At 34.2% G+C, this 24,228-nt stretch overlaps 3 protein-coding genes and 1 long non-coding RNA gene across 5 annotated transcripts in view; 1 reads left to right on the plus strand and 3 right to left on the minus strand.

Annotated features, from left to right (window-relative positions):
* LOC149485193 (uncharacterized) overlaps nt 1–24,228 on the plus strand; it is a 151,921-nt gene that overhangs the window by 62,775 nt on the left and 64,918 nt on the right. For both annotated transcript variants that reach the window (XM_089699962.1, XM_089699963.1), the window contains exons 2-3: nt 4,973–5,026; nt 23,269–23,298. In XM_089699962.1, coding sequence (XP_089556088.1) covers nt 4,973–5,026; nt 23,269–23,298 — 84 coding nt within the window. The remainder of the gene's footprint in view (nt 1–4,972; nt 5,027–23,268; nt 23,299–24,228) is intronic.
* Nucleotides 8,528–8,878, minus strand: LOC149485194 (uncharacterized). Its single transcript, XR_016316191.1, has 2 exons — nt 8,818–8,878; nt 8,528–8,572 (listed from the first exon to the last, which is right to left on the minus strand). It is a non-coding gene; the product is annotated as an uncharacterized LOC149485194 (long non-coding RNA).
* On the minus strand, nt 18,939–20,354 carry LOC149485195 (uncharacterized). Its single transcript, XM_089699650.1, has one exon. It carries the CDS (start codon nt 20,352–20,354, stop codon nt 18,939–18,941), a length of 1,416 nt encoding a protein of 471 aa, XP_089555776.1.
* LOC149485196 (uncharacterized) lies at nt 20,811–22,071 on the minus strand. Its single transcript, XM_089699652.1, has one exon. It carries the CDS (start codon nt 22,035–22,037, stop codon nt 20,811–20,813), a length of 1,227 nt encoding a protein of 408 aa, XP_089555778.1. The 5' UTR covers nt 22,038–22,071.

Genomic DNA, 24,228 nt, shown 5'->3' on the forward strand with positions numbered 1-24,228 from the left:
TGATCTTATCTTGTACTTGATCTCGAAAGTTACCCGCATTTTTATAAAGCTAATTTTTTTCTAGATTTTTTTTTAAGTATCGTCTAAATATGAAGAATGAAGATCGTACATAGCAAATATGTACATATAAAAAACTTTATAAATTTATATATAAAAAACAGTTCATATTCATTACACACCGAATAGAATTAATATGTTTACATTTACACAATGGAGACGTTTTACGCCCGCACGACCGCTCTTAAAAAAAAGCAATGAATGAGACATGTGAGTGCCATTAAGAGCCATAATTTATAAGAAGTAGTCACGTGCAAAAAAGTTTCCTTCGATATTTTTTGAATAAATATAATCCTCCTGATAAAACTGCGAATCTTGTTTGTTTTACGAGGTGACGTCGTTAATTAGCAGGAACCTATTCCGAATTTTATGATGGTGTTCTATTTATTATAATTAAGTATCGTAACATTTATAAGCAATAAAATTTAATAATGTTATTATTATAACAAAGTAGTTACTTATAAATAATATTTTTTTAGATTCAATTGATATGGTGTTTATTGTAATTGGTAAAATTAATATGACTGAAAGAAATTGAATAAATTTTGCAGTTCATGGCCAAGAAATATCTTTAAAAGTAAAAAATTTGAACATGCACAAATCAGAAAATAAAATTTAATACAAACATATTTTGTTTGAAACCAAAAAATATATTACAGCGTTCGCGTCGTAATTCGTAACCTTACAAAGATCAATATGTCAGTGTGTATCGCTTTCTGCATTAGGTAAGTCAGCTTAGACATAACCACCTGAATACAAATAGTAGGTACTAATTGACCTCAGTATTGTTAAAGACACTTCCGATTCTACAATTGCACTATTTACACTTTTCCTTGAAATACTAATAAGTTTTCACACCGTGCGGAAAATTCTTATGCAGATAACGTGGCTATGGTGATTATAAAATATAAATAGAATTTTAATACATTCCTAGACAAGTTAGGAAGGTATTCGTTTTCCTTACTTTGGATTTTTACCTGAACTTGGAGTCAGAAATCAGAATTCATCCGTCCATAAATAATACAACGTTATACAACAAAAGAACACGAAGAGTAAGTTTAAAAATCATAAAAACAATTTAATAGAGATAAGACATCGCGCTGTTTAAATTATTTTATCTTACATGTTTTCTCAGTTGATTCTTTGTGGCTTGAACTAAATATTTAATCTTTTTTAAGCTGCTTTTTTAATACATATTATATTATAAGACAAGTCATATTATACCTACAATTGTTAATAAATACTTAATTGACGCATTACTGTAATTACTTACTGTGCGACAGCGATCAATTTTAATTTAGTACATAAACGTCATACGAAATTTTATAAAAATAAAACGTTTTTATTATTTCATTTGAATAGAGGGTGAATGGCTTTCTATAAAATTCAAGGTTATAAAAGTACCTGACTATAACAAAATGTTTTATTTGTTCGTTTAAGTATATCTTCCTTATGTTATTTATAGACGACACACGTTAATGACTAATCCATTTGTAATATCGTGTACGATTATATTGATTGGTCAGTGATCGCAAAATTGATCGGAGAATTAAATTATATAATAATATATGGAAGTATTATGTAATTATTCGTCTACGCATTATCCTCATACAAAAAGCTACACCAACGATGATCAGAATTAACATAACTTATAATAGATTATGAAAACAAGTTTTTTTTTTGTTAAGTTTCATATTTAAATATGTACATTGGATAAAATGAATGTTCATAAAATATTCTGGAAAGTTTCTTTTGATCAAAATTAATGTTTCAAAACTTGAATTACCTACTACATATTATAATATTATAAATTACTTAATAGATTTATGTAATACATATTTTTATTTTCAATTAAATTAAATAACGTCTTTTCCCATATGAAACGATTTACAAAGTTAAAAGTATTTTATTATATATAATATACACGAAGACACGTCACTTCTAAGTTCTACTATCTATTAAAATATTGAAGCGAAAAAACATCACGATTTTCATTACAAAGACCAGTTCTAATGAAGGCTTTAATTACTATAATAATGTATTATTATACTGTAGAACATTCTGTAATTACTAAGTCTATATCATATCCTATCCTATCCTACTAATATTATAAATGCGAAAGTTTGTGAGGATGTGTGTGTGTGTGTGTTTGTTACTCTTTCACGCAAATGCTACTGAACCGATTACAATGAAATTTAGCACACATATAGAGGGTAACTTGGATTAACACATAGGATAGGTTTTATCCCGGAAATCCCACGGGAACGGGAACTATGCGTGTTTTTCTTTAAAAACGCGGGAAGCTAGTTACGTAAGTATATATTTAAACTTAGAATATACATAAAATTAAATAATATATAATTTCTACTTTTTTATAAACGGGATAGCCTCTACCAGTACTTAACACTAAAAAACTTTGTTTTTCTATTTCATTTAAATATGTACTATCTCCCAATGACTCTATTATAAAAAGCTGTCTCCCAAAAATTACAACGAACGGTTCTGATTTACTTTATTCAACCTCCACAATGAAAATTTTATTCTAAGAAAGGAAAAAGAAAACAATTTCCATAAGAATTTACCGCCCTTATTTAATTGTCATGGAATCGAGGAAAAGGATAGTAAAACACAGGGAAGTGAATAATTAGGGTAAGGGCATTTCTAATCACCGCATACTTAGCAACCTGCAGTAATTACTTGGGGCAATGATCTCGTGAATTGCGAAATTAACGTCGACAGTAAGTGGCTTCCTAACAGGTTATTGTCAAACTGCTTCCAATTAATTCCAGTTAAGGTCAGATACCACCCAAACGGTCAAACCATTTTAAATGCTTTATATTATGCCTATAAAACAATTAGTAGATAGGTAATAATCTTGGTTATATTTGTCTATGGTAATAATTAATAATTACTAAGCTTATACATATATATTACAATGAGTGACGTCAATTATTATGCAATTACAAATAATATCAATAATCATTTGTGACGAATTCTCAAAATTCTAACAATTACTACACAACATGTGATCTCTGAACCGAATAAGGAATAATATATTCTAGAACGTTGCTTCGATTTGGATATTTGTAGCACACTCTATCTATATTATAAATAATACCTATGTACAATTTAATATAATGAAAAAAAGAAAGTATAAATACACTTACCTAATCTTCATGGCTCACTGTAATCAGGTGAAGCCGATGCAATTCTCGACGATATCCCGAAAATATTAATAAACTAAAACAAATTGTTATATATGTATTACCTATCTAATTATTAGGTATCTATATTGCAAAAAAAACATGAATTAAAGAACACTAAATAACAGCTTTAAAATCTTTAAACCATCGATTCGATGCTATTTCTGTAGAAATTAAGTTTGAATTTGGAATATGTAAATAAAATTGTTTTTTTTTTATTGACAGCCAGCATAATCCAGATTTTTACTTTTGACGTTTTATTAACCCACAGATTATACATATCTTTTATTATTATTATATTTTATAAATAATATCTACGAACTAATTAACTAAATTATACAAACTAAATATAACATTTAAATTTCACTGTTGAAATGTATTTCTTAGTTTATTGTAAAATAATATATTATGTACATCCTATAATTGCTCTACAAGAGTATAAAATTTTAGAAATATTTTGCTTCAAAATGTTTGTCTAATTAGTGGGATTTTCTTCAGTTTACCCAGCGTGACACATGGCAGAGTTGTTTGTTTTGTGTGTATTATGTGTGTGTAAGTGTACAAACACTTCTAATAGTCATCAATTTTGGTACTTACTCGATTTGCATAATAAATGTAGGTATAATTGCTTGCTTGCTCTTCCTTATTCAAATCCTTATCAAGATGACTCCTATCATGCTTATCGATGTGGTTTTGTTCGTAATAGTAAAATAATGATAGTTTTATCAGGTTGTTTGTTTATATCCATTATATAACTGAATTCCGTTGGCACTGCGGTCGGTTGGAGGCCATCGTAAGCTGAGCGTGACGATCTGACAACATGATCGACTATGACAGTAATAAGAACTAGAATTAAGTATGATATTAAAATAACTTTTAATATAATAGTTAACGAAGATTCCATGTAAACATATTTTTATGAAGCTCGCCGTACGAAGTTACGCTTACAAATTTAAAATTATCATTCCTTTAACATTTACAAATACAGACAAAAATGCTCATAAAATAAAAACTACTGGGTCTATCCGAATAAAATTTTTATGGGACCAATTCGACACTTGGAGTAATCGGTGTACGTACATACATAAAAAAAAAACATACCGGCCGAATTGATAACCTCCTCCTTTTTTTGAAGTCGGTTAAAAACACAAGCAAGAGCAAGCATTCCTATAGCATATACTAGGTGATTGTTAATCTGGTAGGTTCCTAAATAAGGTGCAGCACTAGGTACCTATTAGTATGATCAAAATTCATACAGTATCTTTGGGCGAAAGAGATAAAAATGCTGAAAAGTGAGTTTTTTTACTTCCAATCGAGCAATGCAAAAAATAGATAATATGTAAATACACACAGTAACAAAATATGTTACTTAAGTACCACAAAATAAATATTTTAATCGATTTAAATGAGGAGCTTGATTCACCGATTCGCAATAATTTCACTGCATTCCTAAATCACCGCTTTTTGCTAGTTTATAATAATATACATAATTAATTATTATCCATTAATTATGTACTTATAGGTATGTACATATAAAAAGACAATCCTATTGACATAAAATCACAGGGATGGTATTTATTCCTCCATTTTTTCGACCTAGTATAGGTAAAAACTATAGTTCAGGCGTAATATCCATTGATATTCATATAACTATAATATGTGTAAATTAATTACATTGTGAAATATTAATTTTACATTTTTTTTCGTTTCAGCTATGTCGGCCGATGGGTCGACGACAGATATTCATGGATTACTCAATGATACTGGTATGTTTAATTTTACATTTATTTTTACGGAATTTATAAAAAAAAAACAGGTAATAAAGTTGTTATAATGTATTAGTTGAAATTGCGCCATCTAGCGGAAAAATAAGGAAGCGACTATAAGCTTGTATGTTACTATGGTACTAACAAAATCCGATAGGTAGCGCTAAAATTAAAAATAAGTTGTCCTGATAGTACTCGTATATGCTTCATAGATGGCAGTGTTATAATATAACTGGTGTCTTAATAAAATCACAGATGGCGTTGATGAGCAAAATATTATTATAATTCACTATACGAGCGTTTTCAAAAAAAAGTGTACCATGCCTGAATTTATGGATAAATTTTAAATGTTGCATTTTTAATGAAATTTTGATTTAGAAATTTTAAATATACATCATAGTAAGTGAAATTGTATTTAATTGCTTGCAGATTAATTTGTTTTACGAGAAATCATCAAAATAAATTGGGACTGTGAAAAAAAGTGTCAGTTTTGCGACAGTCATTAATGCTCATGTAACTATTAACTACGAAGAAAGACGCAAAATATTTTGATTGTGTTACGAAGATTATAACATACATTATTTAAAAAATAGAAAATTGAAGTCGACAAATTAATAAAATTCCTATTAAACGAGCTTTAAGTTCTGTTTTGCCACAGCTGATGCCAAAGTAGCCGTTACTTTTACGATACTTAATACATTTCGATTAAAATCGGCAAAGTGGTTATTTTATTTCGGAACAGTAAAACCATTTTAAATATTGAAATCAAATTATTTGTGTCTCGTATAATAAAAAAATGTAAAAACTAAAATTTTTCTTGTCGCAAAACGGGGGACTGTCGCAAAACCGATAGACCATTTTTCATAAGGCTAGGTTTATATTGAATCCAATTAACATGGTTAAAATAAAACCGAGAATACGTTTACAAAAATTTTATTTAAGTCTCATAAAAAAAATACACCAACACATAGTTTGACACAGTATCAATTTTAGGGTAAAACTCAGAGTTACACTACCTACACCTTTTAACTTTCCATACATGTATCACATATTATGTATTCAGGGTATACCTGCTGACCTACGCATTCATTGCAATACCATTTTTTGCAAATTATACATGTCCTTTTTGGTCCCGAGATCAGTGAAACCTAAAAATATGAAAAAATTATAAAAATTATGAAGAATATTACAATGACAATCTAGACTTGGCTTTATGCTGCAGTTTTGCGACTTTTCTTGTCAGCCTATAGGTCACGAAGCAAAATGTTGCAAAACTGACGTGACGTTTTCTTTTCAGTTTTTAGTCAAAATTATATTCTGACGAAAAAATGTGCCTACACTGATTATCAAATGTAAATAACGGTTAATGAATATATTGCTCATCTTCTGAAAGTATTTAAACGATGTTTACTTCCCTGTATCAAGTAATAATATGTCTCAAGCCAGACAGTAGAAATTGCAACGGCCGTTGCACTCACAAAACACTTCTGTTTTACTCGAACTGTATTTGAAAATAAGCTTTTTTAAATTGGCGGACGGTGAAAGTAAACGATAATTTTGCCATTTATAAAATTCAAATAGTAATCTAAAATTTGTAAGTGGCATTATTAGCCGTGATAAACCCGACATGTCCGGTCGGTACCACTTTTTAAGATATTTTTGGAAATCAAATTGCTTTTAAACGATTATAAGGCCTTAATTATGAACTACATGCGACGATTCGCAAATAAATGTACTTTTAGATGACACTAAAACTTATGGTACCTTGGTATAAAACTTTTTAGAATCGCTTCTCTAACATCGAAGAACTTGGATGGGGACACGCCAAAAATTGACACTTTAGTTTTAAAAATGATTATTTAAAAAATAGTACGCAATGTTTCCGTGAATTAATTGTTTGCATTTATCAAATTATGATGTATTTAATACTTTTCAAGCATTATATAATTAGCCATCATATAAATTTTACTTGTTATTCGACTTGAAACACAGGGGACAGGCCGAAAGTGAGGGGTACACTTTTTTTTGAAAACGCTCATGTATAAAAAACCTTCATTTATTTAACCGACTTCAAAAAAAGGAGGAGATTATCAATTCGGCCGGTATGTTTTTTTTTAATGAATTCACATTTTAGTTTATTATATTGACAATTATTAATAATGCTAATAGTGTACCTTATTATAATCGTACTTAATTATTGTTAACTGTATAATTAGCTCTAATAATAAAATAAATTTACAATGCGAAGACATTAATATTTTTATTAAAATCTTATTTAAAGTAGGTTCCAGTAAATTATAAAGTTTTTTAGCATTTAAACGGTCACGGCAATTCTGCAGAAACTAACAATAATGTCAATATAATGATTTCCATATAAGACAAAAATTATAGTAGGTAGGTATGGAATTGTGGATTTTTCCAACTATAAACAACTGAAATTCCAATATACTTACTTACTGATTTGTTTTGGTCATTACGGAAATATTATAAGCAATCATTAATTGGTTTAAAATTTAAATCTTGTTTTTGCTAGTTATTTTATAAACATTGTATCAATAATTACTAAATTAATTCAATATAAAAGAAAGTCGTGTTAGTTACTCCACTTATAACTCAAGAACGGCTGAACCGATTTAGCTGAAAATTGGTAAGGAGGTACCTAGTTTAGAGCCAGGAGAAGGTCATAGGATACTAAATATGTACCACGGGCGAAGCCGGGGCGGACCACTAGTTTTAACTTAAAAGCCAATACGTTCGTATAATTATAAACTTGACTAGCAAAACATCGCACTGTGCGCAAAAAAATCCACTGTCGACTTGAACGTTATAATAAGGTAACGGCACCAGTGGTGGACAAGCATCCAGTAATGGACAAAATAAATATTAAATTTAAATATTAAGGCCAAAATTAACGTTATATAATTTGGCAATACTTAAAATAAAAGTTTGGTTCATAAGCTATCAGAATACGACACTTCATCTTATTCGGCCAAAATGTTTGAAGATGGCAGAACGTTATGTTTAGTTGCTGCGACTCGTTTCGAAGAAATCCATTTTTACTAAGGAAATCCTTAAGGAAGTGAGGACACAATTTTAGTTATAAGAATTTTTGTATAAATGTCAGCAAAATTTGATATTACTTTTATTTATAGTAGTTAAGTGTACGAAATATTACACGATTTAGTATCATGATAGGTTATGTTGTTTAAATAAAATTCTTCAGTGTCCATACTCCATAACTGGATTTAATTCTATGGATATATCCATTTATGGACATATGTCGAAAATAAACTTTTTTTAAAGTTATTATTTACATGCGCTTCTCTGTATTGTCTTTTCTTTCTGATTAATAATATACCTATCACGACCATTTCAAACAAAGGGTTCCAATATTGTACAACAATTGTCCATGACTGGATTTGCTTTGGTTCCTATAATGGACATTGATATTTTTTGTTAAAATTACACTAATGGGTCCAACAACATAATATCTATCTAAACATGAAGAATATATTTTAGAACAATGGGTCATTATGTGCTGTGCGACTCGTTCTCGGCTTCATTCTCTACCTACCTATCACTGCGTAGAGAAGTCGCATACTTATGCGTATTGTAACGCATCTATCATAGAGAGTTCTCTGATGAACTGTTTGGATCGCTGTCTGCTGCTAAATTCCACCACCATATAGCATACATGCTTAAATTTCATCCACACAATCTTGACAACAGTTTAAAAAAAGCTTTTTGCCTCGTGCTACAATTTGGAATCCATTGTAGCACGAGGGTGCTACAATTTGGAATCCATATCGATGGACCGATCAGATTAAGGCTGCTGGCGGATTCAGATTGGCGTGTAAACCGGGCTAATAGCCCGGTTTACACGCACGCTCTTTCGCGCGCGATTCGGCTTTCACGCGGGAAAGTGCGAGCATTTAAACGATGACAGAGAGAACGAGATTGCGTGTCCACTCCGCACACACTCCAACGCGCCACGCTTTCCTTCGTTCAATCGCGCGCGATTGTCGTTTACACGCACAATCTTTCCTCTTTCCTCAAAGGCGCACGAATAATCGCGCGCGAAAGAATAAGTGCATAAAAAAACGTGACAAAACAATCCCTCGCGATTGCGCGCGCGTGCTTTTCCCCGTTCAATCCCGCGCACTCAATCACGCGGTAAAGAGTGTGCGTGTAAACCGGGCTAATTCACTTCACGAGTGTAGCGGAATGCCAGGAAACAGAGAGATATGGTGGAACATCGTGAAGCGGGTAACATCTACCCCCCCCCCAAACCTCATGTTGACCACGTTCGCTCTGACTAGAGTGATATAACGAAGAAGAATAAGTCCCAAAATGGATGGAATGGCAGTACTTTTTTAGTTATATTTTTCATCCCTGACTTATTGAGAAAAAAAAACAATATTGGTGTTTCTTAACGGACATGACTCGTATTTAACGATGCATTTGTCCAATTTTTGCCTAGAAAATGGAAATTAAAACTGTTTTAAATATTATAAGTATGCAAAATAATTATTAAGTACTATTTTTCATAAATGCATCCCCGATTTATTGTATTCCAATCATCATTTTCAAGATTCTATTGCTAACTATAAGTCTTCTCCAAGTGTAAATAACTGGAGAAACAACATTAGGTACAGTCCATAAATGGGTGTTCATAACTGCAGGATGTTGTCCAAAACTGGGTGTCCATCATTAGATTTTTCACTGTCCAACACTGGTGCAAAAAAGTGGTTTTTTAATTTATAAATAACTTCTTTATTTATGCATTGTAATCTTTTTTCTAACATTGGTTACGTTAAACTAACATTGAACTAAAGGTATAACTAAACAATATCCAATAAAGTTAAAAAACCTACGAGAAATTTGCAAAAAACTTCAATTTTTTCCTTAATCTGTACAAGACTGGTGCCGTTACGTTAGTTAATTAAAATTTAAAATACAATTACATATTAGTGTTTTGTGGAAATGCAAAAATAAATACCTATTGTTTTCACTTTGAGACTGTATGATAATAATTAATTAATTAATAATAATTATTGATAAGTACATGTTTATTTTTTCAAAATATTGTTTTTGATGTTTTTCAAAGTATTTATCTATCTTGTTTGCATATTATATAATATTTTTATACTATATTCCTAACTTTCCGCTGTTGCCTTTTCCAGCGTGCGTGCAAAGGTCGTTCCCCTTACAAAATTCCATCTCTTATAGATAATATCATCTTTTTACCTACTATGCTATCTCTCTCCCAAATTTCTTCAGTCGGTATTGCAATTTTATCGTGAAAGATTAACACAGACTTTTAGCACAGTATTACAATAATAATATTTTAATACTGTGCTTTTAGATTAGGTACCTATAGTTTTCTCATATTAATTAATTATTTATCATCCATATTATAATAATTTTAGTATGCTGTATGGTCTTTTTGTGTTACACTGAGTACTCACTCTTATTACCTACCTACATACTTACAATCTCGGTTCACGTTTCAGATAATAAAAAACAATGTTTCCTTCTTAAATACAATCAGAGTCAATGAGGTTATGTAACAATCGAGTTTTGCGAGAACAAATCATAATTAAGTAATAATGGCTGCCGTTTATGTAATTGTAGGTACAATTATTGATTCATTATAAAACGATACCTAATTATTATTATAATAATACTTTGGCCCGGTCCTGACTCCTGATGTCTTCTTATGGTCTAAGATCCAAATAAAGGTCGACCTGCACCGGCGTGATAATAGAATGTGACCAATTTTATAATAAATGTAGTCTATTAAAAAACCTAATAAAGATGGGTTGACTGAAAAAATCCTGGACAGGATATTTTTAGTTAATTATTTTAACATTTGTTAGTAGGTATGTATTTTCAAAATATTTCATGGAAAAATGTACGATAAAGTGAAGCATAAAATTTCGCCGCGTAATTTTCCATCTACCAAATGAGGTTATGTTTCTGGTAATTCTCCAAAGAAAATGTTCAAAAGGTTTATGACAGTAGTTTTTTACGAAACTGTTAAAAGGTTCATTGAACTCCGTGTCCCGATGATCTTAATATTCGCGGAATTATTTCACCTACACTGAGTCTTTGACCTGGCCCAATCTACACAATGGAGACTACTACGGAATAACTCTACTTGAACGCAAAACGTTTTCCTTATATAACATTTAACACGTATCTTATTTGTTTTTTTTTGTTCGAAATATAGCGATATATAGCTTTGGTAATGAAGGTCAATGACATTCAATTAATAAAACAAAAGTGACCACAATATACTGGTTAATTTAGAAGCAAGTCTTAATTATTAATAACATCGCACTGTAACAGAAACTGCTGCCCATTTCCATCCCTTGTTTCAATTAAAACTTAAAGGCGGCATTACGTTTATTTATTGACACTTAAAGGTACTAACCCAAGCTTAAATTCATATCTTTAAAATAAATCCAAACCAAATCAACTATGTTTGGAATTAAAAACTCAAAACAACTCAAAAAGATAAGAAACTAATATGAAAACCCTCTCAAAATAAAATAAACGGAATATTGTACATATCTTTATGAGCAAATTCATTTGTAAAACGCTTCAAAACGCAGTAATTATTTTCTATGATAGTGATACGAACAAGAGACTTTTTTATTAGGATCCAATTTTCCTCACACTAATGTTTTTGGTACTCATTTTCAAGTAATTAAAAGATAAAAGGAACACGACATTAAATGTACAGGCAAGGCATCAATTTCTACATTTTATGTCGAAAATTTACAAAAACGTAAAAGATTAATTTCCCTGATATTAATTACATAGGAATGGATGTTTTTTATTCTACTTGACGCTGAAGATCTGGTAGGTAAGCTAGAATAATTTTGGGTTGGTTTACAGAAAAGTTGGGTATATACTTTATAACATGTAAGTTTAAAGTAAGTCACGTATATTTAACGAATGTTATCTTAACGTGAACTATAAAATATTTTATCGTAATAATTATAGTAACGAATGTTTCATGAGGACTTGCGAAACACGTGTAAGCGATGTTTATGAAACAAAACTCAATTTCCCGGTATATAATTGTTGTCTATTCAATATATATTGGAACGGTTTATATAAGATTTCAGTACATACTATTTTAAGGTACAACTTGGGTATTTCGTGACTACAATAGAATGTTATCTCCACAGACATGTATCAAGATAGACTAAGCGAGTGTATGTACTTCCCGTGTCCAAACTAAGATTATGAAACTTACTTGACGCTGGCCTACACTCAGTCCGCGCTTGCAGTTCGCCAAGGAAAGACGTGAAGCTGAATAAAGTAAAATGCCGAATTACGCCGTTATAAACTGTAGAAACTCCACAGCTGTGAGTGGCCGAGTTAGCAGAGATGTTTCCTTCCACCGGTAAGTAATTTTCTAATCAGAATATGCACTATTTATTTTAAAATCAAATAAAGAATATCTGTGGAAAACGATCGTGACAAACACGGATACCAAATCATACGAAATGATTCGGAATACATTGCGGCTTTTACTTGGCACGGTAAAGATCGAGTCGTATGATAACAAGCAATGAATAGCGTCTTCTCATTTTTCTGTTCTCATTTTTCTGTCCAATTTTGTGGTTAGTGATGTTCATTTGATGCAACAGTTCTCGATTCTAATCGATTTTATAATCGAACAGAAAAATGATAATTTGAAGGAGCAATTTTTCAGAAAAAAAGGCATAGATTTTTTTTGTCATTTATTACGACTTGACCTAGAACTTTTAAGTATTTTAATACAAAGGTACTAAAAATAAATATTATGACATGGACGCCATTAGTTAAAGTGTCATCTTGGGAGTTTTTTAAGAAAACTCCTTATTCCTTAGACTATGTTTGTTTTTTCAGTTTTCCAAGTAACCCGAACATAAAAGAAAAATGGATTGATGCAACGGGACATAAAGATTGATTGATTGACAGTTTCATTACTTTCTTTCGATGGCCTCTCTAGTACGTAGTACACGGTAACTCAATGGGCATATGTAAGAAAAAGCTAAAACACATTAGTTTACTTGTTAGAATATTAAAAGGTTTATAAATTTATTTTATCATTCCTCTGTCTATGGTAATTATCATTTTTCTGTCTTGAATCGATTTAGTAATCGATTACGATTCATTTATTTAATTACCTCTTAGACATAGATCTAGTTTGATCTGATTTCTTTCGATTTACTTCGATGGGATAGGACGATACTATAGAATCGCCGCGGGAGTGGCATCCTAATCGATTTAGCGTAAAATGAAATTACCATCACTAAAAAGCGCTCGTGACGTCATAACGCGTCAAGGTCAGTACAAAAAATATGACACGCTTGGTTTTCATACAGATCGCGGTACTTGCGTAGTCTATCTATGTCTGTGGTTATCTCATTGTACCAGTCGTTGGAAACCTTGGTACAACTACGGGTATTAGAGAAAGGATATGAAATCTAGGTGACACTTGCACCTATGTATAACATCGCATAACTACTGAATTCAATAATAAGGCGGGATATAATGCAACTATTTATAAACAAAGCTTAACTGGAATGAAACACTGCTTTTATTTTGTTATTATTGTAGCCTTATGTTATTGCCGTTGATAATAATATGCAGGGGTAATGTAACTTTAATTATTTTATTGAAAAACAACATAATATTATATTATTATAAATAAAACAGCCTTTGCGTCACCAATCAACGTACGATAATAATAAAACTAGAGCTATTTTGATCCGCAGGGGGGAATAAATATTATCGCATTGTAGTTTAACCTCTGATACTAAAGATAACGATAAATGATGGAAACCTTCCGAGTTAAATGTTATCAAAATGAGGAAGGACGTGTGAAATTCCAGCCTTGATTGCGTTTTATTTTGACAATTCAGTTGAAAATGTTATTGAAGATATTATAGACCGGGAGATACTGACACAAAATTTCGAGTCATTTGTAACAGGATGGCGGTTCTACAGGGGTCTTAGTACGCAATGACAAAAAGAAAAATGATGGTGTGAACGCTGGTACCGGTGGGTTAGTCGCGTGGGCGTTAGTCGAACTCGTCGGAAAAATAGCGAAAGTCAAACGATTTGTAACACAAAAATTTGAGAATTTACCGATAGCCCATAAAAAAGAAGTAGGCGGTAGTGTCATGCCATACTTTTCCGGTATGACTTACAGCCCGCCATACCGACGTGAATGTGTTGATTTAAAAAAAACAATTATTCAACCATTTGTACCAAGCTAACTTTTGCACAGGTAACCATCGTCGTGCAGCCATTTACGAAAATCGCCATGCCATACTTTTCGGACGATTCCAAATGGTCGCCATACCGCCGAAAATCTGCAAAATTTTTTTATTTCGCCTATCTTTTTGTACCAGTATTGCATTTGGCTTTTTGGAGAGTATTTGATAAAATGTGACCATTATTATATTTGCCATACTTCTAGTAGGGGGAAAAAGTGCTGTCATACTTGAAAAATAAATTTATTATTAATTTATATAAGTGAAGATTTCCAACACCTAGATCTTTGAAATTTTGTATTTATATTCGTTGATCCTCAAACTTACAGGAAAAATAAGTGCCATACTGTTACAAATCGTTTGACTTTCGCTATTTTCCGACGAGTTCGACTAACGCCCACGCGACTAAGCCGCCGGTACCAGCGTTCACACCGTCATTTTTCTTTTTGTCATTGCGTACTAAGAACCCTGTAGAACCGCCATCCTGTTACAAATGACTCGAAATTTTGTGTCAGTATCTCCCGGTCTATTATGTGTTCGTTCAATGACTCTAACGAATAAATATTATCAGCTGCAGCGTAATAAACGACCTATTTAAATGAATTTCTCACGAGTTGTCCTTGGAGGATGGCTTTTAGCCTTTTACATGAGTTACAAATTAAATTGTTGTTGAATTGTTTTCTGTCATAGAAATAAAGGAAACTGATAATAATCCTTAAAGTTCATTGTGTCAAATAACCTCCATTACGGTGTATTTCTAAGAGGAAAACTATAATTTTAATCCGTGTATAATCCCAATGGTATTCCTCATTGGATTTTCAATACCACATGACTCTAGTATATTTGCAAACCTTTGTTTGTATTTTAAATGAGCGTATATGAATTCTAATGATTAGCTTCGAAGAACACACGTGATAAAGTATCTGTGAATTAAATTTGCATACATAATCATATCTGATTCATAAACATCGTACTTGCTGATCAATGAATCAAAATATTTGTGTCACAAACTACTTACTTATTTCAAATTATCTACTTGCATACTAGGTACGTAGTACTACTACTATTTGTTTTGTGGTGAAACGTTATCTAAAGGAACGGAATTTTTCGATATAATTCGGGTTTTTTCTTATCATATTCATGTACGTAATTAATTCTTTAAATAATTGTAGATATTCGTGTTCAAAAATTAAATAAACATTGATGAAATTTTGAAGATTCTTTACCCACTTCTCTTGTTAGAAATTTTGAGTTTATTCTTTATTATTTGTAACAGCTAATACACCATGAATTTTAATTAATTTATGCGGGGCTATCAACCAATATATTGTCAACTCCCTGTAGTAGTAGGTACCATAACTCTTCTTAAGAAGAATACCTCAATACGTCAATACCTCAAAACAATACTAGTTTCCGTATTTATTTTTAGGTGGACGACGAGGAATTAATTGAAGTTATTTATTTATCCATTGTTCGTAGTTAAGTCCTGACAAGCGTATGTGTTCTGAATACTAATTAAACGTCACCGCCATTTTTATGTTTATTTTTTCATTTATTATTAATTTATTAACACTAATATGACCGACTGGAATTTAAGTTTAAATTTATCCTCAATTAAAATGTGTGTTGAATTTAATTGGCTTCTATGCTGAAGGAATGTACTTACCGCTTAATTAAATATGTACATCTTATATCTATTCTTTTAAATTTATATATTACTAGCGGTCCGCCCCGGCTTCGCCCGTGGTACATATGAAAAATAGATGTTGGCCGATTCTCAGACTTACCCGATATGCACAGAAAATTTCATGAGAATCGGTCCACCCGTTTCGGAGGAGTATGCAGACTAACATTGTAACACGAGAATTTTATATACCTTTTTTTTTTTTTTTTTTTTATTTTTTTTTTTTTTTTTTTTTTTATAGTGGGGAAATCTTCTTAGATACCCCCGGCTCCCGGGGATGGAGCCGTGGTTATGTCGGATTCCTACCGACTAAAACCCCACTCTGTTCCATCGCGCTGCTTTGGACGGAACTGCGGGAACGGTTACGACTCTACCGCGTGTCCCGCCCAGCAGATGCCCGTTTCCAGGCCCACCACTAGAACCCCCCTCGCTGGTGGCTGCTGGAACGAAGGCTTACGCCACCAACGCGCAGACGATGGATTTTTCCCCGCTCCATCATCCGCGTTCCCCCGAACCCCCGACCCCATCACCGTCCGGCCGGAGGGTGCACGCCGGAAGGTCCTCCGATGTGTGAAATACACGTCGGGGGACCCTCCGGCGCACTTTTATAGAGATTACCTCGCAGCCCCCACCTCACCAGAGGTGGCGGCCCTCGGTCCGGCCCCACGGACCGGATTACGAGTTGGCAGACGGCCGTTTTACAGCGGCCGCCGCCCCACACCTCTCTGCAGGAGTCTCCGCGCGTCATCACAATGACGCGTCGGGATCCCGCCCTCCGCTGCACGGCGTGGCTTGCTAAACCAGCGAGCCCGCCGCGCCGCGACCTCTGGCCGCCATCCACCGCCGCATAAAAGCCGGCTCCTCTCTGGCCCACAAACAGGACCTCTGCCGTCGGGTCAGTCGAGGCTTTCCAACCCCAACTGCCGTTCAGCGCCACCTTTGCCTAGTGGACACGGGGTCCGCCAAGCCACGACCTCTGGCCGCCATCCCACGCCGCACACAGCGGCCGCTGGGCCACACCTAGCCCTGGCCGTCGGGCCGGTCGAATCTCCCCGACTCTAAACCAGCCGTTCAGCCCCTCGCTGGTCCAATTTCGCTTCACTCAGAGGGCCATAACTCTGAGCTACTGAGCCCCTCCGCCGCGACAAGGCCTGGACCGTTGGGGGGAGAATTTTATATACCTAATAAGATATAGTCTAACCTTGCTTTATTTATATTGAAAAGAAGACAACAAGAAAAGATACAGACGGTTCAGAATTACTCTATATTATTATCATTATTTACGTACTAACCATTACATAAAAGTAATAAATCTATGTAATAAATATACTGCTTATAGAGTTAATTATTGAAGAATATAGAAATTTTACCTTAAAATAAAATTTGTATTATGTTTCCTAAGACGTCCGAAGTCCATTTATGAGAGAGTACATCGCCTTTTTCCCCGTGAAGTCGCTAGATGGTGCTAGTTTTAAGCCCGTCACGTGGTACCGCCGCCAGCGCCGCGAGTGGTGGGGGACAAAACTCACCACAGTCCCAGCAAGCCACCAGAATGTTCTCATTGTTCGTCTCATAAATAATACGGTAGCAGTGGTGCAAAAATAACACCAGGAAGACCTTATATGGACTTCGGACGTCTTAGGAAACATAATACAAATTTTATTTTAAGGTAAAATTTCTATATTATGTGTTCCGTTTGACGTCCGAAGTCCATTTATGAGAGAGTTGTTTGGTATCTCCTGGTGGCTTGATAAATAAACACGCAACAATGTGATGGCATAATAAGTATATATTTATTCTAAAAAAACAAAATATAATCATTAGAAACTGAAAACTATTATATTCGTTGACAGATATTTACAAAATATAATCATTACAAACAGAAAATTATTATATTTCTTGACAAATAAATATAAAACATTAACACCATATATAAAAAAAAATGTAATTATGTATATCTTATAATTACTGGAAACAATGGCATTTACTCAATCATTAGTAGGTTGAAAAAACCTCGATAAGGATGTCTCATTATTATCACTCTGATTAGTATTGATTACATTACGACAATAAAATTTTCTAAATGTTATTTCATGTCTCCAATTAGCTTTCGCAAGAATATCATTAATTGGATATTTTTCCAAATAGTTTAATGACGCTACTGCCGATCTCACACTACCCGGACTAGCACTAATACCTGACTCTGATAGAGCTCGCTTAACCCAACCACCTATGATAGTGGCTGTAGCTGGTTTTACCGGGTGCCGTGTGGTAATAAACAAATTAGATAGCGGGCCTCTTATATTTTTTGAAACTGAAATTAGAGTTCTAAGCCAAAAAACAGGGTTCGTATTTCTATCTGGTGATGATAAAAGAGTCCAGCTTGACTGTTGATATGTAGAAGAATCGGTTTTAGAACCGAATACGGGATGCAAGGTAATGGAGTCCCCATTATCAACAAAATGTTTTGGATCACAATGCAAAAGCGTTAAATCATGTACTCTACGTCCAGAAGCTAGTAAAAGAATAGTAGCCGCGCGTTTCGATACCTCAAACAAGTTATCTATATTAGGATAAGAGCTCTTTAAATACAAAATAACATTCCTGGCATCCCATATTGGTAACTTGGGTGGATTAGGTCTAGCTAATGAAATAGCCTTTAGGATATGTTTGATTAAGTGATTTGCCGAAATGTTAATGTCACTTATTGTTTCACACACTGAAGCTATCACTGATTTATGTACGAGAATAGTACGATATGCTAAACCGTCAGAAATATAAAGTTTTGCTAAATATCTCGCTACCTTGGATAGTTCTGGTCGCCGGCAGTCTACATTGTTTTCATGACACCAACTCATCCACCTCTTCCAAATTGGCGCGTAAGTTTTCCTCGTTGAGGCTCTCCAACAAGACAATAAAAGGTTTCTTTCTTCAGGCAACCACGACTCAGTTAATACGTCCCACCCAAAATGAGCCAAGCTTCCAGCTGGAGGTTCTCTATCTGAGCTGGAGGGCGACCTGTGTATGTGTCTATTAGTGTAAGGTCGAGGTGCTGAATCCTGGTAGGACGTGTTACAGCACGACTCTTGAGGTCTGGGCGCCAAAAAGGCTTCTTCCACTTGGGTGCTATTATGATGAACTTCCCTTGACACATGTTGAGATGGTGTAAAACTCGGGGCAATAGAGCCGGAGGAGGGAAAATCCACGCAAGACCGTATCTCCAAATTTTGCTGAAAGCGTCGTGAAAGCAGGCGTTCGAGTCTGATAAGTCTTGCGATACATAATTTGAGACTACGTGAGCTGTCTGAGATGCGAACAAATCTATTTGAGGGATTCCCCACTGATTGAATATTGTTTGTGTCGCTTCTTCGAGCAGGTGCCATTCGGAGCCGGCGCGATTGCGCGAGAGATGATCGGCTTCCGTGTTGTACAGTCCCGGCAAGTAGTGAGGGCGCAGTACAACGTTCAGACTGTCCGTCAGTGCCAATAACTCCTTTGTTAGTTGTAGTAATTTTTGTGATTTCGTTCCGCCTTCGTTTTTTATATATGATACTACCGTCTTGTTGTCGCTTTGCAAGAGAACAGTAGAATTTCTTACGGCCTTGGCTGTCAAGGTTACCGCAGCTATGACTGCATACATTTCTTTTAGATTGCAATGCCATTTTAGCTGACGCTGGGACCATAGGCCCTGTAGCGGCTTGCCGTTTACAACTGCTCCCCACTGCACATCTGATGCGTCCGTGACTACGTAATTCACTGGCGTTACTTCGTTGTGGATCGGCGACGGCCGATGAATGTTGTTCAGCCACCACTGTAGATCTGCCATGACTTCGTCTGTAAATAGATGTTCTCGAACTATACCTTTCACTAAAGCATTGCTGTGGCGTTGCAGCGTGCGGCAGTGCAACCTTCCCCGGTGGGTGACGAAGGTTGCAAAGTTGAGAAACCCTAAGAGGCGTTGCGCCTGCTTGAGGGACCAACCGCCGGCTGTCAAACGTGTTTGTAGGCACTGACGAATCCTGCTCACCTTTTCTATTGGCAATTGCTTGAAATTGGCCTCTGAGTTCCAAACTATTCCTAGAAATTCCATCGAACGCGTCGGTGTTAGCATAGACTTTTCTAGATTCATGATCCAACCCAAGTTGGAGAGGAAGTTTATTGCTATTTGAACATGAGCTTCCAAAGTCTTTCTGCACTGATGAACTATCATGTAATCGTCCAAGTAGACCACCAGACGAATGCCGTACTCCCTTAGCTTTTCGGCAGTCCAGTTGGTGACCGAAACGTTCTTGGCGCTGATGCTAGCCCGAAAGGCAGGCACGTCATCTGAAGTAACTGGCCTTCGTAACTGATGCGCAAATAGCATCGGTGTTCTCTCGCAATTGGCAGATGATAATACGCCTGGCTTATATCGATTTTGGTCATCCAGTCGCCCTTTTGTAAGAAATTGGGCATTTGGTAGTGATGAAACAAATGGAAATGTTTTGGTAACAAATACCGATTTAATGCCTTTAGATTGAAAATTACTCTGTTTTTGCCGTTGCTTTTTGTTATTATAAAAAGTGGGGAGATAAATGACGGAGTCATTGGTGCTCGTTCTAGTACATGATTTTGTATCATGGCTTGAATTTCCATAGACATTAAGGCTGATGTCTGAGTTTGGAATTTTTTTATAATTTCTAGAGTAGGTAGAACTAAGGGCGGTTTGCGATTGAATGGGATGCGAGATGACGTAATTAATTTGATTATTGTTTTTGGCGCATCGGCTTTGACCCAAGACTCTCGATAATTCTTTAGACAACCGCCCGAAAATAGTTTCAAGTCATTTATGTTTATTTCTGCTAGTTTGGTTATATTTTCGCCCCCCCTTTCTCTTTTGCTCACGATCTTCAAAGGTTCGCTTTTTTGAATATCCCTGCTTCGAGTTTTTTGGTTGAAATTGAAAGGTTTTATTTCGCGATGTTGATGCTATTGGTGACTTTGAACGGACATTAAATTTTGAAGCATAATTTGAATGAAATGATTTTTTGTTCTCATGTAGCTTATCAAGCCCGCCTATTTTTTGTATATATGCCGCTAGTAAAGAAGGATTAAATACATACTCCGCAGTGGGAGGAATTTTATCAATATCTTCGCTAATATATCTACCTTTAAATTTTTTTAACAAAGACTTACGACGCGTTTCTATAACTTCCGCTCGTTTGCCGCAGATCATTTGTAAAATATCGTGTGAAACGTTTTTATAATCCGAATCTTTACCGAATAAATCCTTTAGTTTATCGAATAGTGAAGCCGAATTTAAATCAGTATTTGGCTGTGTTGACCAGTTTATTATACTTCGTAAAGCATTATTAACTAATTCGTTTTGCGCTAAAAAGGCATTGGATATTGCGGCAAAACTACGCTCCGTTTGAACACTCCTAACTGAATCGGTTGTATTTTCAAAGCGCCTTAATTCTTCATTTACTCTCAATTCGGAAAAGGCGGGAAAAGCTACGTACTTCTTTTGAATCTCCACGTAACGAACACAATTCCAATCGGAAGAATCGAATCTTTGCAAAGAAACTAATTTCGATACACGGTGTGGGTCTGCTTTTGGTACTACAGGCTCCTTAACGGACACCTCTAACTCCGTTATATCCTTTAGTGAAACCGAGGGTTGTAAAAAGGGATCATTTAACGCGTTATGCCCAATAACAGCCGTTGACGCTGAACAATTTGAATTTAGAGGGCCGTTATTCGCAGCGAGTGTATTATTAACTTGACTCACCAATTGCTGAGACAATATCTCAAACCTGCGCTCCATTTCTCGAAGAGAGTCACGCGACCGGCTGCGTGAGTGCTGGCGGCGACGTTTGCGCGGCGGCGGCAGCTCGTCGTCGCTGGATCCCGAACAAGACGAACTCGCCTCGGAATGCGAAGAACCAGCGTTGTCAGAACGCTCACGAAGTGCTTGGACCTTATCGGCCCGCTTTGTAGACGCGGGGTCGCTATGGCCCGCACGTGGTTGCCGATTTTCTTCGAATAATTCAGCATCTTCGTTATTCATTTTAAAATAACGATAAAAACGCAGCTAAACTTAAATATTCACTGCCCTAATATTCACTTTAAAACGTAACGGACTTAGAAGATTATCTAACACACTAAACTTTCTACTTCAATCTCGAAAGTAAAAGAAAAAATAAAAAATAAAATGAAATACTGTGATTATTATAAATCTAACGACTTGCGTACGGTTTGAAAAACGACGCAACAATGAGAACATTCTGGTGGCTTGCTGGGACTGTGGTGAGTTTTGTCCCCCACCACTCGCGGCGCTGGCGGCGGTACCACGTGACGGGCTTAAAACTAGCACCATCTAGCGACTTCACGGGGAAAAAGGCGATGTACTCTCTCATAAATGGACTTCGGACGTCAAACGGAACACATAATACCTTATTTTCCAGCTATTTATTTGGCACGAAATGTGTGAAACATTTAAATAATAATTATAAGAAGTACAATATCAAATAAGGAAAACAGCAACAAAGTGCACGTACATCAACTTCCCTTGCATCGATAGTTCCGCACTGATAATGAGGTTCCGTAGCGTCACTTCCGTTCGTTATTATAACAATACTAGCTGTGCTCCGCGGTTTCACCCGCGTGGCTCGGCTCCTGTTGGTCTTAGCGTAATAATATAAAGCCTTCCTCAATAAATGACCTATTTAACACCGAAATATTTTTTCAAATCGGACCAGTAGTTCCTAAGAACAAAACAAACAAACAAACAAACTCTTCAGCTTTATAGTATTAATATAGTATAGATAAAAATATAAGGCAGTTTAATTTTAAAATTTTATGGCAATTTTATGAAAAGAAAAAATGATAAATCGATTTTATTCTTATTAATCATTAATTTGAAAACTCTATAATTTTAATATTATGTACATACATGTTGCTAGTGAAAACGTATGGCAACTTTTAAGCGTAAAGTTGGCATGAATAAAAAAAATAATTACGAAGTATTTTTAATGAACTATACCTTCATACTATTTTTGAAAATAAATTGTTGTGATGACACTTGCTATTTGCTAATCTTCATAAAGAATACTTAGCTATATAAAAAGTTTTGATTTACTATTATTTTGAAGCTATTAAGTATTATTAACCATAAATGTGTGCATGATTTTTTGTTAAAAAATACAATACATATCCATATCTCATTTATAACGCTATTTTTAATTTTGGGCACGCTATATCATATACATTTTTATTCATGAAATTTTTATCTTTTTCAGAATCAGATCTCACCGGCCTTTCACACGTTGGTAAGTTAAACTGTCACTAAACATAATATAACACTAGTTATTATTATTATAAAAAATATCGTTTACAAAGCACCTTTTCATTAAAATTTTCATCAATGTATTTAATAGATTATCTTTTAAATCATCATCTCATTCAATTTAAGGTAATTGTGGTCTAAGTTTTATTATTATTTAGACAAGAATCTGATAGTACTTATATAGGTAGCTATTTTTCACGTAGGCGAGGTGGAAGTATCGTTTTTTTATTATTTTAGACATTAACAAGGAAGATTAGATATAAATAGATAATGGCATAATTACAAACATTGTATAATACAAAAAGTCATATTTTGTCCCCGTTATTGATATAAACTTTTGTATGTATGCAAATGTGCATCTATTAATAAGTAGGTACGAATAAACACTAGGTAGTAGCACGTATCTAGGTAAATTACAATTTGCGTATAAAAATAGCTTCATACTTATTTTTGCTCTATTTAAATAAGTGTACATTAAGGGCTGCTGTTATATGGTTTTAATGCAATAAAGGTTATCTAATATACGTAACAAGTAACAACTAACAAGAAAGCGCGTATCGGATCTCCTAAAGGTGTTATGTTTAGTATCATGTGACGGTGTAACCATTATATAATTATACTAGCTGTTGCCCGCGACTTCGTCCGCGATTAGGTCGTTTTTCGTCATTCGTCGTTTAAAAAAAATACGTGACACTTTATTTTTGAATGTTCTTAATTATTGTCTCTTATAAAATTTAACTACTTACATTAAAATTGAACACTCTGATAAGAAAATCTTAAAATCTGAAGAAAACATGAATGAATTTGATTTAAATTCTACATTACTTAGTATCAAAATATAATAATCTAAATTAAATGTAGATTAACAGTTTGAGCACACCATTATAGAATATGTACTTAAGTATTAAATTAC

Source organism: Colias philodice, chromosome 10 (assembly GCF_061535455.1).
Source record: "Colias philodice isolate Cphi_HAF_F1 chromosome 10, ilColPhil1 Martin Lab GWU primary, whole genome shotgun sequence".
NCBI classification, from domain to species: domain Eukaryota; kingdom Metazoa; phylum Arthropoda; class Insecta; order Lepidoptera; family Pieridae; genus Colias; species Colias philodice.